The sequence below is a fragment of the Colossoma macropomum genome, unplaced genomic scaffold (genome assembly GCF_904425465.1).
Source record: "Colossoma macropomum unplaced genomic scaffold, Colossoma_macropomum, whole genome shotgun sequence".
Lineage (NCBI taxonomy): Eukaryota > Metazoa > Chordata > Actinopteri > Characiformes > Serrasalmidae > Colossoma > Colossoma macropomum.
In genome coordinates, this window is record NW_023494800.1 from 7,663,959 (window position 1) to 7,690,441 (window position 26,483).

Below are 26,483 nucleotides of genomic sequence, written 5' to 3' on the forward strand. Positions count from 1 at the left end.
GCTCCAATATGATGTTCTATTTTTTCTAATATGTTAAATTCAGCAAGTAAATAGTAACTGTGCATTAAAACTGGTTGAAGTGTATTTCCTGTAGAAGACTTACAAAATCAACAAAGCATGTCATTTGACCTGGGGTGCCTAAACATTTACCCAATACTATACATAGCTATTGTGTAATCATACTGCACTGTGTGTGCATTTCTTTCAGGTAGCTTTAAAAAAAAAGGGGACAATTTTAGTGGCAAATTTGACCCAGTCATTTAAAGATATAAGCACTGTAAATATATACACCATCCTCTAAATGAAGGTGCTTCAGGTGTGGAGCAGTGCCACAGAAGCACCACTTTTGGATCCTTAAAAAACCTTTCGAACAATGGTTCTTTAAAAACTCAACTCATATTAAATCAATCAAAAGCTTCTTTAGGAAGCTAAAAGTGATTTTTCTATGGCATCAGTCCAAATAACCCTTTTGGCACCTTTTTGTTAAACTGCAGTCTACAGTCTTATGCAGAACATTAGGCACCCCTGGGTAAATTAATGCTTTTTTGCTTTTCTAAGTGAAAATAAGGTCACACTTACTCTACATGGAATAAGTTTATGCAACTTTTAAAGCAGCCTTCTGCCCAGTGAACGCTGGAATAGGCTCCAGCACCCCCACGATGCAGAAGGATAAGCAGCTTGGATAGATGGATAACTTTTAAAGCAGTTACTTTTTATTTGCTGAATTTAACATTTTGGAAATATATGTTGGTTTTTCTGAATATGTTAAATTTAGCAAACAAAGAAAACTGTGGACAAAAACCTGTCATAAAATGTCCTACTAAATTTGTTCCTTGTAAAGGATGTGTTAACTTTTAGTGAGCAATATGGCGAAAATATAACACCACAATACTCCAAGACATTTTTAAAATTCATATTATGCATCATTTTTTTCATTTGGAACATACAAATAAAATTGAACCAGTAGTGACACATTAAAAACTCCGTCAAAATCCAAGATTTTGTATTTAACGCTTCACATACTGCACAGCGTTAAATCCACTAAAACAGGGCTAACTGTATTCTTTGTAATGAAAAATGCAGTTGGTCAGTGTTCTTTCAGTGAAAACACTGAAATAGACACTAATGATAAATACTGTCATAAACTTATCATTAAAAATTAGAAGATCAACAAAACATCATTTTCGCCTGGGGTGCCTAAACTTTTGCATGAGACTGTACATAGCTATTGGGCTGTAAATGTAATAATTTGTACTTCAGATAGCTTAAAAAAACGACAATTCAAATCTAGCGTCAAATCTCAACATTTCCAAAGATACAAGCATTACAAAAGTATATTACAGCTAGTGTCCTATAACTATAATACGTGTGCTGTTTTCAGATAGTTTTGCAAAGCGACATTTCCAATTTAGTGACAAATGAGACTCAGGTGTGCTCGACAACCCATAGAGGGGGAAAAAAAAATTTACCTGTCCACTTGACTCAGTAGCCTGCTGATAGTGCATGGCTAGAGAAGACTCCTCCTGAAACACTTCGTTACACTCCAAGCACTTGAGATTTGAACGGCAGAGTCTGGAGGCATCTTCGTCCAGGGGCATGGCAGCCACTACAGGGGCTGAAGTGGGTGCAGAAATCACTGTTGTGTCACTCTTTGCCTGACTGCCTCCTGGAGAAGAACCATGGCTTGATGTGGAAATGGGGGCGCTAGAGGTCACAGATGGGGCCAGTATCATCTGATCGGCAGGGATGGGCTTCAAAATGAGGTGGGAACACTGCATGACGACCCCTTTGTCCTTGTGGCTTCTGGCATGGGAGAGGAGGCTGCATTTATTGTAGAAGACCAGGTTCTTGGCGCAGTGGTTGCAAGTGACTTCAATGCGGACGCTTCGCCGGTCGTAATGCTGAGTTAGGCTTTTCTCTAGAGCAAACGAGTCGCCGCATTCTAAACACTTGTACCCACGGGATGGTAGAGAGATACATGCTGAGGAAGGGGGGCAGAGGTTGGGCACATAGACTGGCACAGGGTTGATGCTGCTCAGGACCTTGTTGAAGGCCTCAACGACTGAACTCTGGGAGCTGGCCAAGACTTGCACCCGGGATACTTTCTTAGGAGGTTGGCTGGCCATCATGGCTTGTTTAATGGAGTGAGGCTTGGACAGGACCTGATGGAGCTCCGAGGCCGATGCATTCTGGGGAAGGAGGTTCAAGTTGGTGAGGTGGACAGTCTTTGGCACAAGTTTAGTGTTGGTCAGGCTAGAAGCAGGCACCATGACAGTTTGTTGCTGAATAGCATTGGCAGCTTTGAGGATGGCACTGCTGGCACTCTGAACGGATGCGGCAGGAATGACCGTAGCCTTTACTGTTGTATTATTGGCTAGTTTCAAGTTAATAACCTGGGAACCGGCTGTCTTGACTGCAGAGACTGGTAAGAAGGCAGTGGCGACAGGTTTGATGGTCATTTGCTTAGTAACTTCAATGGCTGAGCCTGCAGAAGTCGCTACCACCGTGGTAGGTAGTGTTGTTCGACCAGAAGATGAAAAAGCAGAGGATGAGGTTGGGGAGGATAAGAGGGAGGATACCACAATGGATCCTGAGTCAATACCCTTCTTTAGACCTTCAGGGTCAAACTCTGGCAGCACTCTGGTGACAGTCCTTTTAATCTGGCCAGAAGATGTCTTAATGGTTTTGATGCGGACCTTGGGAATGACAGGGGTGGATCCAGCAGGGGATGAGGGAGACCCTTTACTGCTGTTCTCACTAGTAACACTACAAGGGCTCTCAGGTTGTTTGGAGAGCATCTTCTTGGCAAGCTCCAGAGCTGACTCTTGCTCCGGAGGCTTCTCCGTCACCTTCGGGCTCTCCTTGGCCTCTCTGGGCGACTCTTGTTTAGTGGCAAGAGGCTCAGGGGCTGTTGAGTCTGTGCTGGCCTTCTTTGCACTAAGAGCAGCGATTGCAGCAATGCAGGATGAGAGCTTGGCTGATGACTTGGCCTTGGCTTGAGAGAGGTTTGTCACACTCAGGCCAACAACTGGTTCCCTTGCTTCTTTTCCGTCTTGGGTCTTGAGTACCTCCTTGGGCTGCTCATCTGTTTTTCTCGATTTCGGGGGATTATTCAAGTTACCCAAAGTACCATTGGTGTTGCCATTTTCATTTTTTGAATGGCTGTGGTTGCCATTAGTTCCTGGCTTAGATGGGCCATCACTCGAAACAGGCTTAGAGGTTTGTGTAGAGAGCTCTTCTCGCTTAGAGCAAAGTCCAGTGAGAGGATTTGGTCTGAAACAAGGTAAATTGTTTTGCCTGTCTATAGGGTCATCCACTTCAATCTTGTCATCTTCATCAAACTCGTCGGCACTGGAAATGGGACTAAACTGGTTAAATGTAGAGCCAGCCACTTCTGTTCCACGGTTTCCACTTTTTTGAAGCTTGTTACTCTCTTTGCTTAACCTGTGGTTAGGCGACCCGATGAACCCATTGTGCATCCCATTTCCAACGGAGGGATGGACCTCCTTGTCTGAAAGGGATTGGTCATTAGCGTCGATGTTGCGAACATTCTTGACAATGACACTGACTCCAACATCTGGGGCCGAGGGAACATGGGAGTCCTCGTCATGGTGAACATTATGTTTGAGCTGCCCCTCATGGTCTTCATGGCCGGATTCGATGGCGGCCTTGGGATCGACCATGTCAGGAATGTCAAAGGCTGCAAGTAGATCGTCAAAGTCCGGAGTTTTCATGTCGCCCATGGTCTTGAGCTAAATGAGCTAAAACCCTTTGAAAGAAACAAAAAACAAGTGAAACGCAAATGTTATTTGTTGGCCATTATGATTCAAAATGACATTTTAACTTGATTCATATTAGTAAATGACATTCACAAATCAGTGTATCGACAGGTTTAAGGCAGCATCGCTTTCAGTTGTAAGTAAACACTGTTCCAAAAGATCTAGGTAGCTAGTTAAATTCTCATTCTGTCAACTCGCTTGCATTACAGAGGAAGCCCAAATTCTCCTGTTTGATTTAATTCAACTTCCACCACCACAGAGAAAAAAAGATTAAGGTAGCAAAGAATAATTATGCTACTGGGCTCCTTTAAGCCAAGGTTCCATGTTCTGTGAATGGCAGCTTCTTCTCTATTTGTACAAAGGAAACTGCATTCAAATCAAACAAAACTGAGATATTATAAAACTAATTATCCATATAATTTGTATTTTAGCGTGAAAATGGATCAAGTAACATGAGTTATGCACAATTAAAAAAAATTCTAGCAAGTTTTTCAATAATCCTATTGAATGATTTGAATAAGGTTGACAGTGCTGAAGTCACTCAGTGCTAAAGGTCTCGGTAAATCCTGAAATAGCTTATGTATTTATCTCTGATCTTCCAGGAGGGTCTGGTTCAGACTGAATGTCAAAGCAGGTATGATTACTGTAATCATATTTCCTGCCACAAGATGAATAAGCTTATTTATCACTTGTTATTACCAGGGGAGGGAATGGTCACTGTATTAATGGTTTCATTCCAAACCGGATTACAGACCACTTCCAAGAATTTTTTTTTCTCATGTTGTTAGGAGCGGGCTTTACACATACAAAAAATATCAATGCCGTATTATGATTAATACCTCCTTTATTAGCAAAACAAAATATGTTTTCCATTAAGCATCAACTGTTACTTGCTATATATAGAATTGCTTTGAATGAAACTCTTGTATTGTATTTAGTCATACAACATATTTAGCCTGATTAGCCTAAAATGCAGTCTAGACCTGGGCTAACTTCAACAGCAAATTCTATTCAAACAAATTTGTAGGTATATTTTTGTTATTTTCCCTGTTAAACAGTAAAACGTAACTGCTCCATCTGTTTGTGTTTTGGAGTGCAGCTTGCACAGCCTCAAGCACTCTTAATCGACCCTAACCTGACAGGACTACAAGAGAGGCCTCTTAAAATGCAGGGCTTCCATCTGATGCATTTAGCCAAATTACTGTGCTGACTTTTGTATCACACACACTCATAAACAAGCCACCACTTTCAATAAGAGTTTTTATTCCACATGCAACTATATTTTCTTACTACGATGTTCCACAATTCATTTCACAACACTATAACCAACATGAACAAATATAAATCAGGAAATCACTACAATAGGAAGTACAGCTTTATTTGACACACGGCTGCCTTTACCTACATCAGGTAAAAATAATAAAAAGGAAACTTCTATATATGAGTAGGCTTTTTGTTTTCATTGCTCATTGCGTGTAGCTATTAAAGTGCACACACAAGTGGCAAAATTAGCTGATTAACTATCTTGCTTCCTAGCTGTTGATATTTAGTAGCTCCCAGGTGACAACAGACACAGCTCAAATAGGTAAATATTGATGGATGCACGATAATATTGGAATCATACTGCTATTGGCAGATATTTTCTTAAAAGAAAAACATCAGCATGGGACAGATGTATACATTTGACCCATATTTCAAACCGGTATTTTCCAACATATTCGCTGTACTCTGGAAAAGCAGACTGTTTAGGCGCTAAAATGTTTGCATTTTATTCATTTTTCTGCATCTACAACCCTCTAAATATAAACACCACTTTTCTGTGTGATGCTAATCCAAGTAGATCTAGTCTCATCTTCACATTTTAAATACATGTACATATCCGCATCCGTATTAGCAGATATGTACATGTAAAATATGTCGACACTGGCGCCCAATAAACCTCACAGCCTTTACTCTATGCTTCCCTCTACAGTTTGCTTATATGCAACTAGTTGTATGCCATGAGTTTCGTGCAACATCATTTCCATGCAGCTTAAGATTATGTTTAACAGCCATTACGGTCATAGCCTAACTGATGTCACACTCCTTTTCAGCCACCCAATAAATCATACCTTTTATCTGGTAAAGTCATTTTAAAGAATGTCAGTCGACACGACTATCCCTGTTTTTGATTGGCTGTTTCATGAAATTTGTTCTACGAAGTTGAGATGGTTGCGGCTGAGTTTCAATGTAGGATGCTCTACATTATGCAACTGAATCTATTTACATGTAGGTTTCAAGCAACTGCTGTAAACCCAGCCTAAAGATGTCAGCACATGTCAGAAGTTACAGCTTCTGTTTTAATAAGATGTATTTCAAACAAATACAATTTCTGCTTCCTTTTATTTCCTAAACCCAGTTGATGGAAATGAACCCAATCCACATTGTGAGAGCTCGCAACCTGGAAAAATAATTGCAGTCAGTTTGGATAATTGCCATCAGCTCAAATAATTGTGGTCAGGCAATTACATAATAATTGTGGCAGGCCTGAACATGAGAATAAAGAGTGTGTGCAATACTAAACTAGCAGGCCCTGAAACTATTTAACCATCCAACAAGTGCCAAAAGCACTTACTGTAAAACTGCTTAAATCAGGTTTACATTTAAGTGAGATCTAAGAAGGGGAGCAACATCAAACTATTCCAAAACTAAAGCAGATGTCCTTCAAAAAAAAGGATGACAAGTCTGAATGGAATGTATTGAGCTGAAGGACGTTTACAGTGTTTCTCAAAGCAGGCCGGTGTTATATGTTGTTATACGGAGGCATGGTGGAGAGAAAAGTCAGAAAGATGAAGGGCAGCTAGGTCAGGCTAAGCTAGGTTAGCCACCTAGCACTAGTCCCGCTGCTGCCTTTATTCTGGGAGCGCTCACTGCAGCCCTTCCTCCATTACTGTTATTAACATCTGCACGCTCTGCCCAGGCTGGGCCAAAATGGCCTTCTCCCCCCTCCTCCTCCTCCATGCACTATACAGACTAACAATGGAGCTAATGTGGAGAGAAATCCAGAAGAAGAAAAGGAAGAAATGAGGCCTAGAAAGAAAAACAACAACAACAACAACAACAACAACATCAAGAAGAGACTGTTTAAAGCCTATATGTTACAACGGAGAAGAAGGCCTTCAGATCAAGACAACAAGCTGTAGTAAAAGACAATGAGTAATGACACAGAAACACTGTGCGCTCAGCCTCAAGACCTTTAAATCAACATAACCAGTAGTATTCCTCAAGGGATCACCACAAACCACGAACACACATATACACAGTAGTGGAAACATGCAAATCAGGTCACGCCTCACCCTCATTTCCGACCATTTTTACAGCAAAACAACCTTCTTCCTTCCTTCCTTCCTTCCTTCCCTTGTCTCTCTGTGTCTCCTTCTGCCACTTCCACAGCCTCAACCAAACACCTCCTCCCTCCTTCCTCACTCTCTCTCCTTGTCATTCTCCTGTTGTAGAATCCACTTTGAGCATGCAGGGCCTGCCATGAGGGAAATAACGGGGGTCACCTTATGTCCAGCAAATAGTAGCAGCGTCCCTGAGCCATCCCAAGCAGCAACAGTGCTATGGTGGCCCAGGCAGGCTGTGTACTTTAGCTTGGGCTGTGGATCATTGCTGTTTCCTTCTTGGCCTTGCCAAATGCTTATACAGTAAGACAGTGAACTGGTTGAGAGACATATAAACCCTTCCATAGTCATGTTAAGTCAAGCCTGGGTCTCCTTCTGCCATGAAGCAGCCAGCTATCTGCCCACAGCACAGTAACTGCATTGTTCCTGAGCCTCTTCGTCTGCCTCAAACCGGTTTCAACCGGTTCCGGTCACCCCACATAATGTCTGTGCTGCAGTGCAGCCTCGCAGGAGAGAGAGAGGAAGAGGAAGAAGAAGCTGCTCGTTTCGCTGTCTGCTCCACGTCAAACCTGAAACATTTCAGTCAAAATACAGCCGAGGAGAGCTCTCAGTGTCACCCACAGCCACGCTGGACCATGTCTGAAAGAGGTTAGTGGTGAAAACGGCTCAGAAATCCACGTCATTCCACTGAAGGATATACTAGGCCTGAAAAACAGACACAAACCCACCATGGAGGAAACCACAAACATGCACGCAGGAGGCTCCAAAGCGGGCTTTATATGGATGAATGAATGATGATAAGATGGAAATGAAAGACAAAACAAACAAAATGTGAGAAATGTGCCTCCCCCCACCACCCCCCACCCCCAGGGAGGAAAGCAAAAGCCCCACGGCGAAAGCAAAAGCACAACTGCCTGCCTCTCTCATGAGCGCTCTCTCTTCAACTGAGGAAAAAGAAAAACCGTATGTAGAGACATGAAGTAGTATTAGTAAACAGGCTCGGTACCTGGCCTCTTTTTGATTCTGCCTCTCCGTTCTACCCCATTCTGCAGCACTGGTCTGCTCTTTCCTTTCCCGCTCTACCTCCCCCTCTCCTCCTCTCTCTCCCTCTCTCTCTCTCTCACACTCTCTCACTCTGCCTGGTCCCTGCTCCTCTCCCGCTATCCAGTGTCCCTGCTTATGCTTCCTCTCGTCTTCTCTTCTCCCAGAGAGAGAGCGAGAGACAGAGGGAAAGAGAGAGAGAGAGAGAGAGAGACTGATCTTTGTCAATTAAAATCAGCTGCATGTCCCTAATCCTTCAGCCATGGGCAACCTACGAGCATCCTGTCCAGGCCGAATGAGAGGGAAAACAAAAGGCCGTGACGTGATCACATTCACATACGTATATACACTGTGGTGGGCAGTACTGAAAAACGAAATGCATCATGACATTTTCTGTGGCATTATCGTAATAAAATTGGTCACAGTATCATTATCTGAGCATATTGTGGATATAAATACTCAGCAAACACTAATTAATTGCATGTTTCGTGAGAGAGAGCGTAATTAGGTCTGTTTAATTGGTGTAGCGTGTTAAATTTCGGATTTAAAGCAGTATGCTAATTAAGAATTTTATTTACATTTATTTTATTTCAAATAAAATATGCTCTTATACACTGAAAACGGACACATTGGCATTTTTTAACATGAGGTGCATTTTCAGCTCATTTTTGCTGCATGGGAAAATAAACTGAAACAACCGTATCGTATCGAATTGTGTTAACTACATACATACACATATATTTGTATAAAAAAACAGGGAAAAAGCACGCTGGTGCCTACCCTGCTTCTCTGAACTCCCTCTACTATCTAGAATGTTCCATGAGAGAAGGAGGTCCATAATGCAAACAGCCAGTCCAGCCAGGCCTCATTCTGGTGGTTTTTTCCTCTCTCCCTCTCTCTCTAAGCCACCGCTCCTGTCCTGCAGGTCACTCTCTCTCTTTTTGCAGATGCAAGGCGTCTCATGGGAAATGGAAAAAGGGGGCAGTATTTCGACAGGCAGCTACGGCCTTTTGTCTACGTGTGCTGTGTGAGCGAGTCTGAGGGGGAACAGTACTGGATTGGAACTGCGACCAGCTGCGGTAGCCCAGTGGAGCGAGACAGAGGAGGAGAGGAATAGAGAGAGGTGGAAGAAAAAGAAAATAAGAGAAGGGAAATATTTGATGGTCAGGCTCAGTGCGAGTGTGTATGTTTCAGTTTGTGCGTGTGTGTGTGTGTATGTGTGTGGGAAGCCAATTCCCAATTACCACCAGACCAACGGGAAGAACAAAGGCCAATCATGGCGCCGAGGAGGACGCTGAGGGTGGAGTGTGTGTGGTTAGAGCTGCAAGACATGGACAAAATACTAATACTGCGATTATATTGCTTCATGTGGTTATTGTGATTTTAAAATGTTAGTGAATCGATAACATGACATGGTTAAAAAACGGCCTGGATCACTTTCACCAAACTAATTCCTTTTTTGGATTACATGAATGTCATGTTCTCCACACATCTTTGCAGTCAGGTGCACAGACTCATGCACAGTGTGTAATATTATCACTAATGTTGCAGGAGTGCCGGCCACAAATAATATGATACCATGGAACAATTTCTGATGCGCACGCGCGATACTTAGTCACGCTTATTGCGCACCAGTAGCTTAACTGAGGCAAGCAACACTGCAGAGGTGTGGGATTATTTCCATGCTTGAGATAAGCAGCAGTTAAAATGGTCACTGTAAAATTTGTTACAGGGCTGGCACAAAAAGCGAGGACTTCATTATATCAAATACCATTAAGCATTTAAAGATAAACCATTCCAAAAAGCACAGCCACTTTCTGTAGCTCAGAAACCATTCAGTTGTGAAGTTATCTAACCAGTAAAGGCCATTCTTTTAAGCTTAGTATGTTTTATTTGTTACAAAAAACGCTGCTTTAACCAAAGTCAAGTCTTTAGAAAGTAGAACTGTATAAATATCAGGATTTTAGGCATCTATGGAGAAGTTAGGTTAGACTGAGTTAAGATAGGTATCAGCAGATACTTGAGGATCAGGTGTCAGTACCAGGAGGGACAAAGAGGCATCGGTGCATTCCTCATTATCACATATACACCAGTCTTTAGGGTGACTGATTTTGTATGGTTTGTGCTGAATCAATGCCAAAGCCATTTGCAGATTGCTACCACATGCAGCACATTTTGGGGCTAGCTTTAACCTGACCTGGTCACCATTCTGATGAGGTCTGGCTGAGGAGCTGCCTGTCTCAGTTAGCTGCATCAGACTAGCTAACGATTTCATAATATTTACTAAATAATTCAAAACAGCTACTGAATAATTCTTAGTAGTTACTGCATTATACATCTTAAGACCAATAACTGAGTAATAAGCCTGTAGTCTTTGGGGTTAACGTAGACCCACGGGATTAATCCTTATATCTACTCTTTCACCAAACATAAAAGCATGAAATCAGGGTCAGCCAGGCTGGGCTGACCTAAAGAACTTTGACCTGACCTTGGTGATAACCTCTGATAGGCAGGGAGCACAGAGCACCTGCTCATCAGCTACTGCTGACACAGAAAGCAGGTCAGAACACAAAAGCAGAATCCCCAAATCATCCGCTTGGCTGAACCTTGTTCGAACTAAAATCATTAGGCAAGATAAGATCAGACCTAGAACCTGAAAAAATCTAAATGCTAAAGATGTCTATTAAGCTGTCAGGCCTATTAATTTGCATTTTTGCTCAGATGTATGAGCTACACAATATATCATTTGCTAAATGTTACCAGGCCAGTAGTATTAGTATTTGCAATACTGATGTCATGGAGGTCTGAAATATGCAAATGAGCCCTCTAACCAATCACAGTGTGCTGTGAGCAGCCTGACCAATCACAGTTCCAGATGAGAGTTTCTGTAGGTGTTTTGATTGAATGATATTATTTTGGTCAAAATAACCAAAAAACGTCAAATTAGTGATTCGCCAATACATTTTAATATATCGCAAGGTGTATAGCAATTGCAATATGTAGGAACATAATCGCAATAAGTGTATTTTGTCCATACCTTACAGCCCCAACATACCCAAACAGTGATTGCTGACTTCAGCCTAATGAAGTCTCCCAAATTGTGGCCAACAAAATAAAAATGATCTGCTTAATATGACAGTATGTTGCCAAGGACTGTAAAAACTGCAAAGTCTGTGTGCCTTATTTAAATTTTTCAAATTACATATCAATAAGTAGTTTCTAATCTGCATTGCGTAGCCTTGCAGCCCTTTTCTTCACCTGAATATAGACAGCGGTCTGAAAAAGAACCACTTAATTCCTTTTTTTTAGTTTACTACCAAACACAAAGGCCTACGAATGACAAGAATGAAATCCATGAAATGTCAATAATCTGCTGGGGACGTGAAAAGGCTATATATGAAGCGCAGGTACGTGGATGCCCTCGGCCCACTGAAAACCACGTCACCTACCCCTTTCCATGAATAAATCAATAGGCTCATTACAGAATCTTTCTTTCCATTCAAAACCAGGAACCCGTGATGACACAGGTGGCAACAATTAGAGCCACACACGGTGTGAACGTGTGTGTGTGTGTGTGTGTGTGTGTAACCCTATGATGCGCTCCCAGGCCTTGTGCAACCAATCAAAGTCAGAATGCCCCCCAGGAACAGGAAAAATCACCAATGACTCGAAGAGCAAACAGCAGACAGTGACCTACCTGAGTGCTACTGTGTCTCAGTGAAAGGCCGGGATGTGAGGAGGCTTTTCCATGGCAAGGAGGCAGATGTGGTCAGTAATGCCTGTGGCACGAAGGCCGGCCATGATCCTTGCAGCACCAGGCTCAGGCATCAGAAGAGCAGGGACCTGCAGGGATGCACATCATTTGTGTAAAAGAGGGGGCTTTTTTTGAACATGAGTGCAAGAAAAAACAAAAGGCTTTTGGAAGCTCATGTGTGCATAGACCCCCATTGCTAGTATATTTGCTCCCAGAGAGAGAGAGAGAGAGAGAGAGAGATAGAGAGAGAGAGAGAGAGAGAAGCCGCCCACCCCGACATGGTCCAGCAGTCACGTGACCAGGTGTCGTCTGAAGTTAGCTTCCTATTCGCCAGCTTCTTGCTCGAATTTCCCGTTCCACCTTAAATGGTGCTGCAGCTGTACCATTTAAGGTGGAACGGGAAACTTCGAATAAGCGGACCGTTCTTTGCCTGCCTCAAAAAAATCTATCAAACGCTTCCACCGCGATAGGTTACTAATCCAAAGACCACTTCTTCACATCCCCCCGACATTTTTGTGGATTTGTACTCGACACGATGAAAGATCTCGCCCATTTTCACAGGCGGCTCTCTCCCATGATGCCTTTCGCACCGCATTTTAATCACAAACGGCAAAATAGTCGATTATAACAACACATATGCTACAGGTTTTCCCTGGTTTCACATATTTGTGATTAGGTGCGAGGACTGAGGTCGAAAACGCGACAAATTTAGCTTTTAGAGACGAACACTAACAAGAAAACCGTCTTGTCAATCCCATGAGCCATTGCGAGACGACGGGCTGGTGCATCACACTGAAATAGCTAGAAATGCTGGAACCGAAGATCCACTTTAATGTCTTTGACCCACAAACACAACCGATAATGTTACACAACGTCCCTAAATAAGCAAGAGAGTCGTGAAAATACCACTTTTGTCACACTTACCCATGAATCCCCGCGGCGACCAGACCAAAACACCCAGCCCTGGGAAGAAAAAACGCGTTTAACAGCGAAACGAGCTGTTAATCTTCTTTAATCGGTTGATTTCATTGCAAAGTAACATCAAATCGACGGGAAAGGTGTCATATGAGTGTTCGGTTTGTGTTTCTGTATCGACCCAGCCCCCTGTTTTCTTCCCTTGCCTGCTGTGGACAAACCTGTCTGCTTCCCACAAGTCTTTGCTGCAGACTGCCCTGTCTGAAAAACACCAAGGGCCCTCAGGAATAAGCCAAGCTGCCCTCCTCAGCCTCCTCAGGGGTTCAGAGTCTCTCTGTGGGCCACATTCAGTCTTTACCTGGCTGCACTCGAGCACTGAAATGTGTTCTGCAGGTTATGAGCCTGACTTTCACTCATACTGAACTCCATATCCAGAAACACAGCTTCTCACCAGGGTTGCCATCTCAGCAGCAGAATCAGTGGCCTGAATTTTTACTAAATTCAGGGAGTTATGCTTACAATGCCCTCTAATGTAGAGGACCTGGGGGTTATTTCACAACTGGATTTCTCAGGTAGCCGACTGAACCAAAGAAGAGGATTGTCCAGTAGGAATGGCCCTTAGCTCTTTTCCTATTGGACAGGTTTTACTTTTGGCGTAAGCTATATTTAAAAAGTGAGAAATCTCGCTGTGTGAAATAACCCCCTGATCTTCTCAGCTATTGTGTTGAAGCACTGCCTATTGTTTTTCCGAAATAACTGTCCACGCGTTGAGGGTAATCTGAACCAGTCACACCCATTCTTTGTATACAAATGGTTTGACTGGACAAACTGAAGAATTTGGTAGATTTTGGACCAAAAACCTGGACAATCCAGGCAAAGCCTGGACAGGTGGTAACCATAATGCCAGAACTTCATCTGCCGTAACAAGCCTGCCTGTCTTACACAAAAATAAAAATGTTTGACCTATAGTTTAGGCCTAATAGCCTGGAGCTTGTAATTTTCTAATCATGGAGTGCTTTACCCACATAAGCTCAGTAGATGACAGGATTTCAAGTGACACTTAACCTTGGGCATGTCCTGTGCAGCGCTGTCAAATTTGCATGTCTGACCTTTTCATCTTTAATATAAGTATGCGTCTCTAAGGCCTCTGAGGCCTTGGCTGAATGAAACCAGTGCTCGAAGCTCAGGTTTAGTTTTGTTTCTTCAGTTACGCACCTGTGAAGAGAAGAAGACTCTATGTAGGCGAGATAGAGATAATGAAGAACATAGCTGTCTAGTTTAATAGAAATTAAGAACAGCATCACATTTGGTTCTTATGTGGTTTTGCAAGGATTGGATGAAAATAGGTTTCATTGTAACCTGTAATCTAAATTTGTGACAGCCAGTGATGGGCTCCAAAATAGAAACACTACTGGTTTACTGATTGCCTGAATGGGAGGCTCTTGATTCAGAAGGTTTCTTCGTTATGTCTACTCAGGCTGGAGTTATGAGAGGGACAGTGAGATGATATAGGGACATGTTTTTTCTAATCTATTATGTTTCTTTCATTTTTTTTAAAATTATTAATCTTGAGGTGCTTCAGTGCTGAAACTAAATGCATATGAGCTTCATAAACACTGATATATTTTAATTTTTTAACTATATTTTTTAACAGTTTGCCCAGTATTAAAAAGACTAGGCCATAAAATGAAAAAAAAGTTCTATGTCTTGCTGTTGGACACCATGATTAGTAAAAAAGTTAAATAGTATGAGTAATTACATGAGATTTGTGTTTCCAGATGGGTCATTTTGGGTTAGGTTTATTATTTGAACCAAGTTCAGTGCACAGGCTTTCAAAGAAGCTGTAAATCTAAATAAATAAATACTGCCATCTAGTGGAGAAAAGTCAGAACTGTATGATTAAGATGATCCAATTCACCACACACTACAGCTTTGGTGAGATGTTGGCTAAAGAATGTGGCTAGAAATGCAAAAACCTTTGCTGAGCAAGCTTCTGATAGTCATGTGTTCTTGTATTGAAAAGATGAAAGCATATTTAAAGAGATATCAGATGAAAATGTGGGTATTTCATAAAGCAAGATGAGTGAGGATTGTTTATCAGGAGTCTCTCTTCTATTGGACAGCCTTGCCTGGGCCTAAGACAACTGAGTAGATCTAAGTCAATAAAAATACACCAGACAACCAAAAGACACCAGCTAATCCAATATTACATCAGAATGAAGAGTATTAATAGGGAGTTTGTCCTCCTTTGCTGCAGTAACAGCCTCTACTCTTCTGGGAAGGCTCTACTCTAGATATTGGAACATTGCTATGAGGATATGATTGCATTCAGCCTCAAGAGCATTAGTGAGGTCTGGTGCTGATGTTGGATGAGTTCTGGATCACTACTCATATCAAGGGGATTGGAGCTTTATCACCTCAGAGAAAGCAGTTTAACTGCTCCACAGGCAGCTTTATACCCCTGGCATTGGACATGGTGACCTTAGGCTCATGTGTAGCTGCTCCAGGTGTCCCATTCTATTGGAAATGCTTTTCTATGGAGATTATACAAGCTATGTATGTTTCTGTATATGGTACTAAAGACTAAAATAGCCCTTTATTAGGACAACAGCCAACAGCTTTTTTATTTTATGACGTATGTTTCCTGTCCTGAACAGGCAATGCCTTCAAGGAATTCCCAACCTTATCGTGCCAAAGGTCACCTGCTGCTCCTGAAAGAGCTCCTTTGTGCGCATCTCTTTGACTTTATCATTAAGTGACACACTGATGGGATCACTCACGGACCAAATAGGGGTCAGCATGGAGCTTCAGGAGTGAGTGATCAGCTAATTCATACTGCTTCGTCGTTTGGTTTATTTTTCCATGAAATCCAATCATCACGGCATTGACAACTTGTGGACTGTGCCGCCTTCCTGAAGAGAACAATACGAATAGTGGTGTGAACTATCCATGTGTATAATACGCTCTTTCACTGGTGATGAAAGCAAGCATTAGCAGCAGTGTTTGCTCTGCCCAACTCAATTCATTTCTTCATCTGTCATATACTGCTGTTTTGCATTCGATGGGGGATTCCCAGTAACACAAACAAAGGCGACCCAAACTGATAGTACTGATGTGAGCCGAATCAACAAAGCCTGGGCAATGGAAAAACATACCAGCAGTGTTGATACATGATTAGGACAATTTCAGGGAAGTTTCTCACAATATCTGTGTTTGAACTGTGCTTTCCGCAAAGTAGTGCCTCAGATTTTACTGGATTTCACAGAGTGCTGGTGTAAATAACAACAACAGCATCATCAGCAACAACATGAAAACAACTTGAGAAATGAGAACAAATACATGTGTATTATATGTATATATATACATATATATACATATAATACATATGCAGTACTTTGCAAAAGTCAAACACTCTTCATTTCATTTTAGTCAAATCAGCCGTTAAGTACAAGTTACTCATTTTTCAGCATCAGCAAAAAGCAAAAACATATGTTTAACAAAACATTGCACAGAAACATCAGTAACTAACTATAGTATCAGATCTTTCAGTCCACTCTTTTCCTTTTTAGCTTCTGTTCTATTGAAGAGACTCGAAGGGCTTTCCGTCTTTCAATGGAATCTGTAGGCATATTTTTTGCACACATCCAAGGTTCAGTCTTAGAAGTTGGTTGGACCATTTCTCAGATATGAAGCGGGAGTGGAGCTTGATTTTCTCTTCTCTCTCAAAGATGAAAGCTGTGCCGTTTGTCTGGTGGTGACAGTCTTTCACAGTTCAATTTTCTGTGTATCTTCTTTTTTTTTTTTTAAATCATATATATATATATATATATATATATATATATATATATATATATATATATATATATATATATATTACTCAGTAAAACACTAATTAGAATAAATACACAAACCATTAATATAATAAGTGATTATATGTACATCAGTGTGCTTGCTTAACCATTTCCAAACCTCTCCTCAAGTAAGTCCAGTATCATTTGTAGTTATCATCCAGTAACTACAATCAATGAATCAGGTGATCAGGTAGAACTGATAGATCTGAACAAATCCATGACTGGAGGCATTGGGGACAAATCTAAAAACTTTGTTAGAACTACTTTTTAAAACAACAAGATGTTCTTGATACTTTATGTTTATTTGTGTTTACAAGAAAAAATGTGATAATATATGGTTTCTCTCTCTCTCTCTCTCTCTCTCTCTCTATATATATATATATAAAAAAAATCACATAAATTATGTATTTCTGTAAATGAGAATCCGTGAGCAACTCTCAAGGTCACACAGCCAACTATTTTCTGCTTTTTAATGGCTTTTTCCACACTGTCACAACTGACAAAAGACACTTAGTCATGGTGGGTGGGAGTCAAAAGCCAAACTGATGAATATAAATTATATTTTTGGTTAAATAAATATATTAAATGACATTTTGCTGACACACCACGCAATAGCCCCAGAGCCCGATAATAACCGTTATTTATTTCCCACCCGTATTCAGGCACGTCCCAGCCCTCTAGACCTGGGATTGGCTAGCTTGCTGAAGAACATGATCTAATAGCCAATCATAGCACAGGAGGCGAGACAATATTAGCCAATCAAAGCGCCGAAAGGCAGGTTTTCCCTGAATACGGGTGTGATTAAAAAATAAACGTTGGCCTGAACCATTTCTGTAAAGGGAGGGGGTAGAGTTTAACTTGTCGATCATTTCTTAATCCAAACGACTTTCTCACGTCATTCTTGGCTTTAGGTCAGTTCGTCACGGCGGCGTATAAATGAGCTGATGTTAGTCGTGGACGGTTAGTTGTTTTTTAAGTCCCAGCACGGACAGCTAGGAAAAACTTTGAACTCTTGGTCTCACCGGCCGTTTTTTCCCGCGCTATGTGCGTCGCTTGGAGACACAGACTCGCTATCCCAGCGTTGGCTATTTTAGTGTTTATAGTTTGTGGTGCTCGGGCAGAAAGTGAGGTGCAGTTTGCAAAACTGGTGTATCCTCGGGGAAACCAGCGGGCAGTGGCTGATGGAAAAACAGCCTATCCCCACTGGGCAATAGGTGAGGAAAAGAAAAACTTGTCTTTTATATCAGTAGTAGTTTGTTAACGTTGACGTTTCTCCTGCTTGCTGTGTTGTTTTCTCTGCAGTTCAGCCGTTTCTGAAGAGCTGCGTCTCTCATGGCGGTGTTTACTCTGAGACATTTCCTTCTGTCTGCTTGTAGTTTTTCTTTTAAACTTCTTTTTTCGTGCTTTACTAAATAATATGTGCCTGTCGTTTAATTTGGCATCTCTTCTGTAACCTGAGCAGAGTGTTTTAATTCTCATCAAGGTGCTGTTGTTTAACTACACGTCTAATAACCCGAAGACGGTGGTATTATCTTTAAATTCTGTCATATATTCTGACAAAAAACGGTTCTTGAAGGGTTATTTAGTAAAACAGTGGTTCTATCTAGACCATTTGCCTGGTGAAATGGTTCTTCAGATTGATGGAGAATGTGCTGTAAATGGTTCTAGCTATATAGCACCAAAAAGGGGTTCTCTTATTGGCATGACAGTGAAAGTAGCAGAACACTTTTTTGGTGCTATATAGAACCACATACAACACATTGTCCATCAGTCTGAAGAACAGTTACACCGTGCAAAGAACCATTTATGCATGAAATGGTTCTATATAGAGCTCATGGTTATAAATAGAACCATTTCCTTTACTAAAGAACCCTTGAGGAATATAGAAACCTTTTTGAAAATGGTTCTATATAGCACCAAAAGGGTTCTTCCTTAGTTACGATGTCAAGCTTGCAACAATAGAACCCCTCATTTTCAAAAAGGTGCTATATAGAACCATATATTACACATTTATTGTCCATCAGTCTGAAGAACAGTTTCACAATGCAGAGAACCATTTAACCATTTAACCATGATATGGTTCTATATAGAGCTCATGGTTATTAATAGAACCATTGTCTTTACTAAAGAATCCTTGAAGAACCATCTTTTTAAAGAGTGTATATAGAACCTTTTTGAAAATGGTTCTATATAACACCAAAAAGTGTTCTTCTATAGTTATATAGAACCATATATGACACATTCTGCATCAATCTGAAGAACCATTTCACCATGCAAAGAACTATTTAAGCATGAAATCGTTCTAAATAGAGCTCTTGGTTCCTTTTAATAAAGAGCCCACGAAGAACCATAAAAAGAAGGACCATTTTAAAGAGTATATAGAACCTTTTTGAAAATGGTTCTGCACAACACCAAAGCATGAACCATTTAAGCATGAAATGAACCTTTCTGAAGATGGTTCTATATAGCACCAAAAAGGGTTCTTCTATAATTATGATGTCAAGCTTGCAACAATAGAACCCCTCGTTTTCAAAAAGGTGCTATATAGAACCATATACAACACATTCTCCATCAATCTGAAGAACAATTTCACCATGCAAAGAACCATGTAAGCATGCAAGTGGTTCTTTGAGTGTTCTTGGTTCCATACAGAACCATTGTCTTTATCTAAGAGTATATATTAAACCTGAAGAAGCTGATTATTATTTTATTTGACGTTTTAAGATCTGAAGAAAATACACTGCGCTAATTAGTTTATTTGATATGTCCTGTAAACTGTAGAAGGTGCTCTTATTCTATTCTTCAGTTCCACCTTTAATAACCTGAAGACGCTGGTTTTACTAGTTTAGTTTGTCATATTGTAGAAGGACGGTGTCTCTTTCTTAATATTTCATTTGATCTGTGTTATATAACCTAAATCTCTTACTTGCTGATTAGTTTGACATGGATGGCGTCATTCTAAGCATCACATGCTTTGTTTCCTTTTATTTCAACGTTGCTTATTTTACACAGTCCTGCATCAAATGGCACGTAACCCAGATCTGTAACTCAGTTTAATTTGCCTGTTGATGTTGCCTGTGTGGATGGTGTTTGCCGTAGTGTGAAGAAGGGCAGGTGAAGAGCTCTCCAGGTGCTTTAGCAAGGTGAAGGGGGTGTAAATGCTGTGTATTTGCTGCTGTGCCTTGCCGCTTTAAAGGGCAGCTGGTTGATTAACTCCGGCTCCTTTATGTGCAATCAGTAACACTCACTGCTCTTATAGCAGCTTCATGAAACAGCGCAGACACAGTGGAGCTCAGCACAGGACATTCAACTGTTGATTTAACATAGCAGCAGTCCTTTCAGATTTCAGACATTCATGTAATAATCAAGTACTTATTGTGCTCATTTAAAGGGCGTTTATGCTGAATTTAAAGTGGCGGTCAGAAATCTCTCAAAAATACCCCAAAGTAAAATAAATAGACTTAATAAAACACTGATTGAAGAGATTAGAAGACATTTCAGAGAGATTGAATTCAATGACTATGCTAAAAATTTAATTAAAAGGTATTTAAATCCATTTGTATTTTTTTGGTTGCATGTAATTTTCATGCTTTTATTCACAGTCAAATCTGGGTTTTTATTTTGTTTTGCTAGAATTCAGTAGCTCCAAAATACTAAATTTAATTTCATAAAAGATGTAGTTTTAGCCATGTGATCAATTTGATCAGTTAGATTTTTTTCCGTGTTTGTGCTCAGGCATTACATTTTCAAATACAGACATTAATGGGTTGATATTATGTCTGAATGATTTAGTACAACTGAATGTTAAAAAACGTCTTTTCTTAATAAGCACAGAATAGACAATCAGCTCTGAAACCGAACAGTGTTAATAGACCAGCAGTTTTTAATCATAGCAGAGAGCATAATAAGGGCAAGCTCGAGGGTATTACAGAAACATAGACTGGAGTTGGAGCCGAATCTTTAGTAGATGTCATTTATGAATTATGTTGATTTATGGATTGCTGGTGGTTTTCATGGATGATTTGGTGATTTGACTGGAAATGGAAACTTTAAGATGAATGCTAAGTTGATATTTTGCCTTGATTTTAACTGTTTATCCGGATTTTTTAGCTACCATTGTGGAGGAGAGGCATTCTGGATTTGAGCACATGGATAAGTGTAGGTGAAATGTATGGTTAAAGGAATGAATGATTGATTAAGTGAAGCTGAAAGTATGGTTAAATGAATGAGTGGATGAGTGAAGATGAAATATATGCTTACAGTAAATAGAAGATAACTGCATTTCTGCAGCCTTGTGCTGCTCTGTTCATGTGCATTTCCTCCAGGTGTGTTGAGCTGCTGTTCTCTGCGAGATCCTCCCTTGTTTTGGCCAGTCTAGATGGTTCGGAAAGCAACAGGCTGGATTAGGGCTGGTGTGCATGAGACCCGAGACATGTTCTGATGTCATTAGATACACTCCGTCCTCTCTCTGTTTTATAACACCACCTAGTTTTGATGTAAATGATTTCTTTGGGAGCGGTTTCAGACTGAATATGTAAATCTGCTATATCTGTTCTGAATATATGAGCTATGCTGAAGAAGGGGGTCTCTAAGAGGTTTATCTATCAAAAAGAAAAGTGGGGCTTCATTTGTTGAAATGTCTCCAATTCAACCATTCAGAGTCGTTCAGAGTGGTTTAATGCAAAATGGTTCATTATAGAGAAATTTACGTTATGAAGTGCCGTCATATCGATTCCGACTCCTGGTGACCATATGGATAGTGTTTCTCTAAAGCATTCTGTCTTCTGTTTGGGTCATTAGGCTTCTGAATGGCTGGTTCATGATTCCATCCATCTTGTGGCTGGTCGTCCGTAATGAAATTTAGTGATGGGAACCAGGGTTGTGATGTCTACAACTAAAAACTAGCCAATTTTTTTACTATTTAAAACCACCAGTGAATCTACATGTGTCTCCTGTGTTTTTATATGTAATGCTGATGATGGTAAAACAGTGGTAAATCTGAAAAGAATATGTTTTTTTGAGGGGACTGTCTCGCCTTACAGCAACCTGCACATACCTCTGCACCATGAATGGATTTCAATGACATTTTGAGATAAAATTCCATGTATTAACTTCCTGTGAGGGAGCTTAGAGGCATTAAACTAAATTAAGACATCTGGTTCCTATCACCACCGCTGTGAACAATTCTGACTCCATATGTTGTTTCTGGAACAGAGCATTTTACATCAAACCACTCTGAACAACTTTGTTTACATCTTAATTATTTAGTTATGCAAAAAAAGTTGAACATTCAGTGTAATACCTCTTTAGGGACATAGTGCATATATAAGTATGATTTTTGTGAGCCACTTCATTCTGGAAACAACACATTGACTCAGTCACCCTTATGAGAGGGGACATTGAGCATTGACATTGTCTGTGGTAATCGTCAGTATGTGACAGATGCAGCAGATGGAGATTAAGTTGAAAAATGCATTTAAATTACTAAATTTTCCAAAAAACATTATTGTAAGTGTTTTTAAGAACATAAATAGTAGCCTGTATTCTTGCTGTGGAAGCCTTTCACTGTGAACTATCCATGTCAGGTCATGGCAAAAGCTTGAAATAACTCTAAACTGTGTTGACAGTAGACTGGATGTGTTTTGACGTCTCAAATGAACAAGCAGCTCTGAGTCAGACCTGTCTCCTAATGGACTTCTGCACATTTTCCACAGGACACCTGATGGGGAAGAAGAGCATAGATGAGCCTCTGGGCTCGGACGAACTAGACGGCAGAGGTGAGCAGTATTTAACTGCACCAGAGGCTGAGGGACACACGCAGCCGTCCAGATTTCTGCAAGCACTCATCACCGCTCTGGCTGGACCAGAGAACGAACGAGAGAGAGACGCCAGTCTGAGACAGCAGCGTGCTCTGGAGCAGGGGAAACTGTTGGAACAGCTTGAACGAGAGAGGGAACAGGTGAGCGGGAGAGTTGGCTGCTTTACTAAGTAAAACTCAATCAAGAAGTGCTATTACTTCAAGTACGACTGCACAATAAGGGAAAAATATCTGTCAGGGTTAATTGGTTTAACTCTGTTTACCGTTTCAGTGAATGTGCAGTGATCAGTCGTGATTTGCATGATGACAATGCATATTTTTAATTCTTCTACGTCTCTGTCTTACAGTAAGAAAGAGAGCCTGATGAATTTCATAAATTTTTTAGCACTTTTAATAAAGACTTCCTTTTACTTTTTCCAAATTATAAAAACTTCAGTGCATAGTTTGTTATTTTTCAGTGGATTCCATTTTATTGTTTTTATTGGCCTTTTTCTTATCTCACAACTGGATAATCTTCAAAATAATCAGAACTAATATAAATGTTAATGACAGCCCTAATAACGATTCCTGAAGACATTTTCACAAACACAATATGTATCATAATATTTGAGTTTTTTTAGATTTGATAAGTGGGAACAGATGCAATCTTCCGATATTCCCGCATTTAAAAAGTGCTATTAGACTTCTGGGCTCCCAGCATTGTCGGAAAACTCAGCAAGTGTGCTCTTAGACAGCTACGCCACTTAGGAGCCTGTTTTGCATCTCTTTTTAATGAAACATGCAGTTGCTCTGTGTTTTAGAAGTACTGACAATGCCCACAGTGCACTCAGAGAAGCATAAAATGATGCAATTAATTGTGATATGATATGACTTTACTGGATAACTAAAGGATGATGTCTAATGCACTTTCTTTCACTCTTCTCTTGTACAGGCAGCGAAGCTTTTGCTACTGGCTTTAAACATGAAAGATGCCGATGCAAGTTGAAAACGAGCCCTCCTCCCTGATTTATCAGAGACTCTTTGTAGTTTGAAGCAGCTGAATCAAGATAACAGTGCATCCCAGCTGTCTCTGTTAGTAAAATAAAGTAATATGCATTACAGTCTTTTCATTCTGCACTGCATCTATTTAAAAACATAAGTTATATTTTTGTATGTAAATCTAAAACATCTGGCGCATAAATACAATAATACTATCTTTTGTTTTATAGACCTACACGTAAATTTATCTTACTTTAAATTATTAATGTGAGTGATGTTTCATCAAACATTCAATAAAGCTTTAACCATTTGAATAAACTTCAGTGTGATATGAAGGCTCTGTCTGTGAGCACTTACACATAACAACTGAGCAGCACTCCAACCGATCAATAACTGTTGATTATTATGAGGTCATCTTGCTTGGCAATGGTATAATAAAGCCATAGTATACAGTCCCTCTTGAAAGCCAGCTGCACAAACACTAAACCTTAACCATTTCAGAGTTTAGGCATTCACATTCTCAATGTTTTATAACCTGATACAGTCACATTACACTGAAAAGAGAAATGCTTTGAATTTAGTTTAAATGTGTGCATTATGTCCACATTAATAATGTATTGTAATGTACTTCAAATGGTGTAAAAAGAGGAAGTGGAGTAATGGGGTTTCATATGACGGCAATATCACCACAATTATTGTCAAAAGTAAGTAAACATAAAAACAAAACTGTGTTGATGCAATGTGTTTTATTTGTGTGGAAAAGACATTTGAGTCCAGTTTATTAAACACATTTCACTTTCCAGTGTGACTCAATTGTACACATTGGTATAGTTGGTATAGTGTTAGGCTGTGTGCACTAGATGGCAGTATAGAATCTAAAAATATGGAAAACAGGGCTCACTGGTAGTAAACAAATCCCATTTGTTGTAAACATGTCTGCTTGCATCCAGCAGTGTCAGAATTGTCTATAGAGTGAGGTTTTCAATTTTGAAGGTTAGGAAAAGCCCCTTCTGATGATGAATCATGAAGGTGGGAGAATCAAATGGAAAAACACCTGCTTCGAGGTGTAATTTTTGGGGGTGGGCCATTTGAAATGCACGCATGTACGCACACACACACACACACACACACACACACACACATATATCACTCATTTTTCAGTTTTTGACATAATTTGAAAATACCTGTTGCCCTTTACAATTTGTGTAAATTCCATGATTAATGGACTAAAAGAAATGGCCCAAAATTACTTGGACAAACATCTGGTTCCATTGACTTATATTCAAAGTAAATTATGTTTTTTCCTTCTCCTGTAAAGTTGCCATTTTGGGGATACGAGGTTTTGTTCTGACAACAGCGATATATATATATATATATATATATATATATATATATATATATATATATATATATATATATATATATATGCATAAGCAATCCAGATATGTTACTACTACGGCCAAATATTGTATTGCAGCCATAAAACTGTCCTCAAAACATCAAAGTATTGGAGAGAACTGATTATTCAAATGACAGAAACTAGGCCTACTCATCAGATGACGACGGCAGCAAGCTAAAAACTGAAAATCTTAGGCTCTTTTCTCTGGTTGAAAGGGTAAAAAACTGTATCTGTTAAATATTTTGCATCAAATGAAGACAGTATCTCTGTTTCCTTCATGGTTTTGTTGAACTAGGAAGGAGAGTTACACTAATACTAGCCTGCATTTGGATCAATGCTATGCTCTGCTAGTAGTCAGGACTGGTTTACATCACAGGGATTCCCAATAGTTGTAAGGTGTAATTGCGTGATGCATGGTGGATACTGAGAGAGAACATTGATGAACAAAAACGTGAAAACAATATGAAATTATGAATTCTGTAAAACTTATGAACCTGGGGGATGTAATGCTGCATTAATAATGCTAACACAACACACCGATCTCTAGTTTTAGGCCGAATACCTCGCTTTAACAAACTTGACACTTATATTGTTATTTCATACAATAAAATCATTCCTTAATTCATCCAAAGCCATACTGACAGAGAGATGGGGGCATTGGAAATGCAGGCTGATGTAGTGTTAAGCTTTATGCACTAGATGGCAGTATATTACTCCAAAATATAGAGAACTGTGAACCAAATCCCAAATTCATGGGACACTTTAAAGAAATAGCATGACATGCTAATGCCAGAGCCAGTTTGTGAGGAGCATGGCCACTTCTTATTTCCCCCGTTATATCAAAAACAGGACTGCAAAACAGCAGAAGGCGCCCGCGAGCGAGTCTTCAATGAATGGGAATTAAAGCGTGCTCAACGGCTAAAAACGAAAAGTTAAAATAGTTTCTAATCATTTGCCCAGAACTTTCCTTTGATTTTAGAAAGGATAGGATGTATTTCACTAAAAAAGCAAAGAAAACATACCTGTATGTTTCCTTTTTTCCACAGCAAACAGGTTTTTGTCAGCAGAACGCTGGCATTACTGCTACTGACGTCATGGATGTACATGAGGCACCGTTATAACTCGATAGTTATATATAACTATAGGCACTCCTATACCTCGAGTTTAAAATATAACAGCAGTGTCTAAATGTTTTATGCTCTTCTGTGTTCAGGAAATGATTGTATTCTTTTACATTAAAATATTTAAGCATTTATGATTTCGCTCAAATACTTTCATCTTATCCCATTCCTTTTGCACTCGCTCGAGAGCGCCCTCTAGCGTTTGAGAAACCCGGAAGACTTTACAGAGCAGTAATTCTTCTCTCTACAAGTTCTCTACTAATGGTCCCTGACAGAGCGTGGGAGCTAGTAGCAACCAATTAGCACAATGCCATTTGCACTGATAGCTGACTTCATTTATTCTTAGCCATATTAGCTTTTTTTTTAAATATTCCTTTAGGTAACAAATGTGCTTAGTTAACATTACCCACTTACAGTTCTACAATAAAATCATTCTTTATCAAC

The 26,483-nt window shown here is 40.1% G+C and overlaps 2 protein-coding genes across 5 annotated transcripts in view; one reads left to right on the top strand and one right to left on the bottom strand.

Moving 5' to 3' along the window:
• The window catches only part of znf532 (zinc finger protein 532), a 30,502-nt gene extending 17,391 nt beyond the window's left edge, over positions 1-13,111 (bottom strand). The window contains exons 1-4 of one of the 4 annotated variants that reach the window (XM_036588426.1): positions 12,882-13,111; positions 11,901-12,046; positions 7,115-7,264; positions 1,470-3,769 (exon numbers count right to left, since the gene is read on the bottom strand). In XM_036588426.1, the coding sequence (XP_036444319.1) occupies positions 1,470-3,743 (2,274 nt within the window). In that variant the 5' untranslated portion in view covers positions 3,744-3,769; positions 7,115-7,264; positions 11,901-12,046; positions 12,882-13,111. Of the gene's footprint in view, positions 1-1,469; positions 3,770-7,114; positions 7,265-8,168; positions 8,453-11,900; positions 12,047-12,881 lie in introns of those variants that run through there. The other 3 variants (XM_036588427.1, XM_036588428.1, XM_036588425.1) reach the window with 3 other exon arrangements.
• Positions 13,112-17,689: 4,578 nt separating this feature from the next.
• On the top strand, positions 17,690-23,629 carry LOC118820480 (gastrin-releasing peptide). The gene is made up of 3 exons (XM_036588841.1): positions 17,690-17,937; positions 22,438-22,682; positions 23,473-23,629. Exons 1-3 carry the CDS (start codon positions 17,766-17,768, stop codon positions 23,524-23,526), a joined length of 471 nt encoding a protein of 156 aa, XP_036444734.1. The 5' UTR covers positions 17,690-17,765; the 3' UTR covers positions 23,527-23,629.
• Positions 23,630-26,483: the final 2,854 nt, after the last annotated feature.

Coding starts and splice junctions, on each gene's coding strand:
- LOC118820480 (XM_036588841.1), top strand. CDS start 17,766: ATGTGCGTCGCTTGGAGACACAGACTCGCTATCCCAGCGTTGGCTATT. Junction 17,938..22,437: donor CTATCCCCACTGGGCAATAG/GTGAGGAAAAGA, acceptor CATTTTCCACAG/GACACCTGATGGGGAAGAAG. Junction 22,683..23,472: donor TTGAACGAGAGAGGGAACAG/GTGAGCGGGAGA, acceptor TCTCTTGTACAG/GCAGCGAAGCTTTTGCTACT.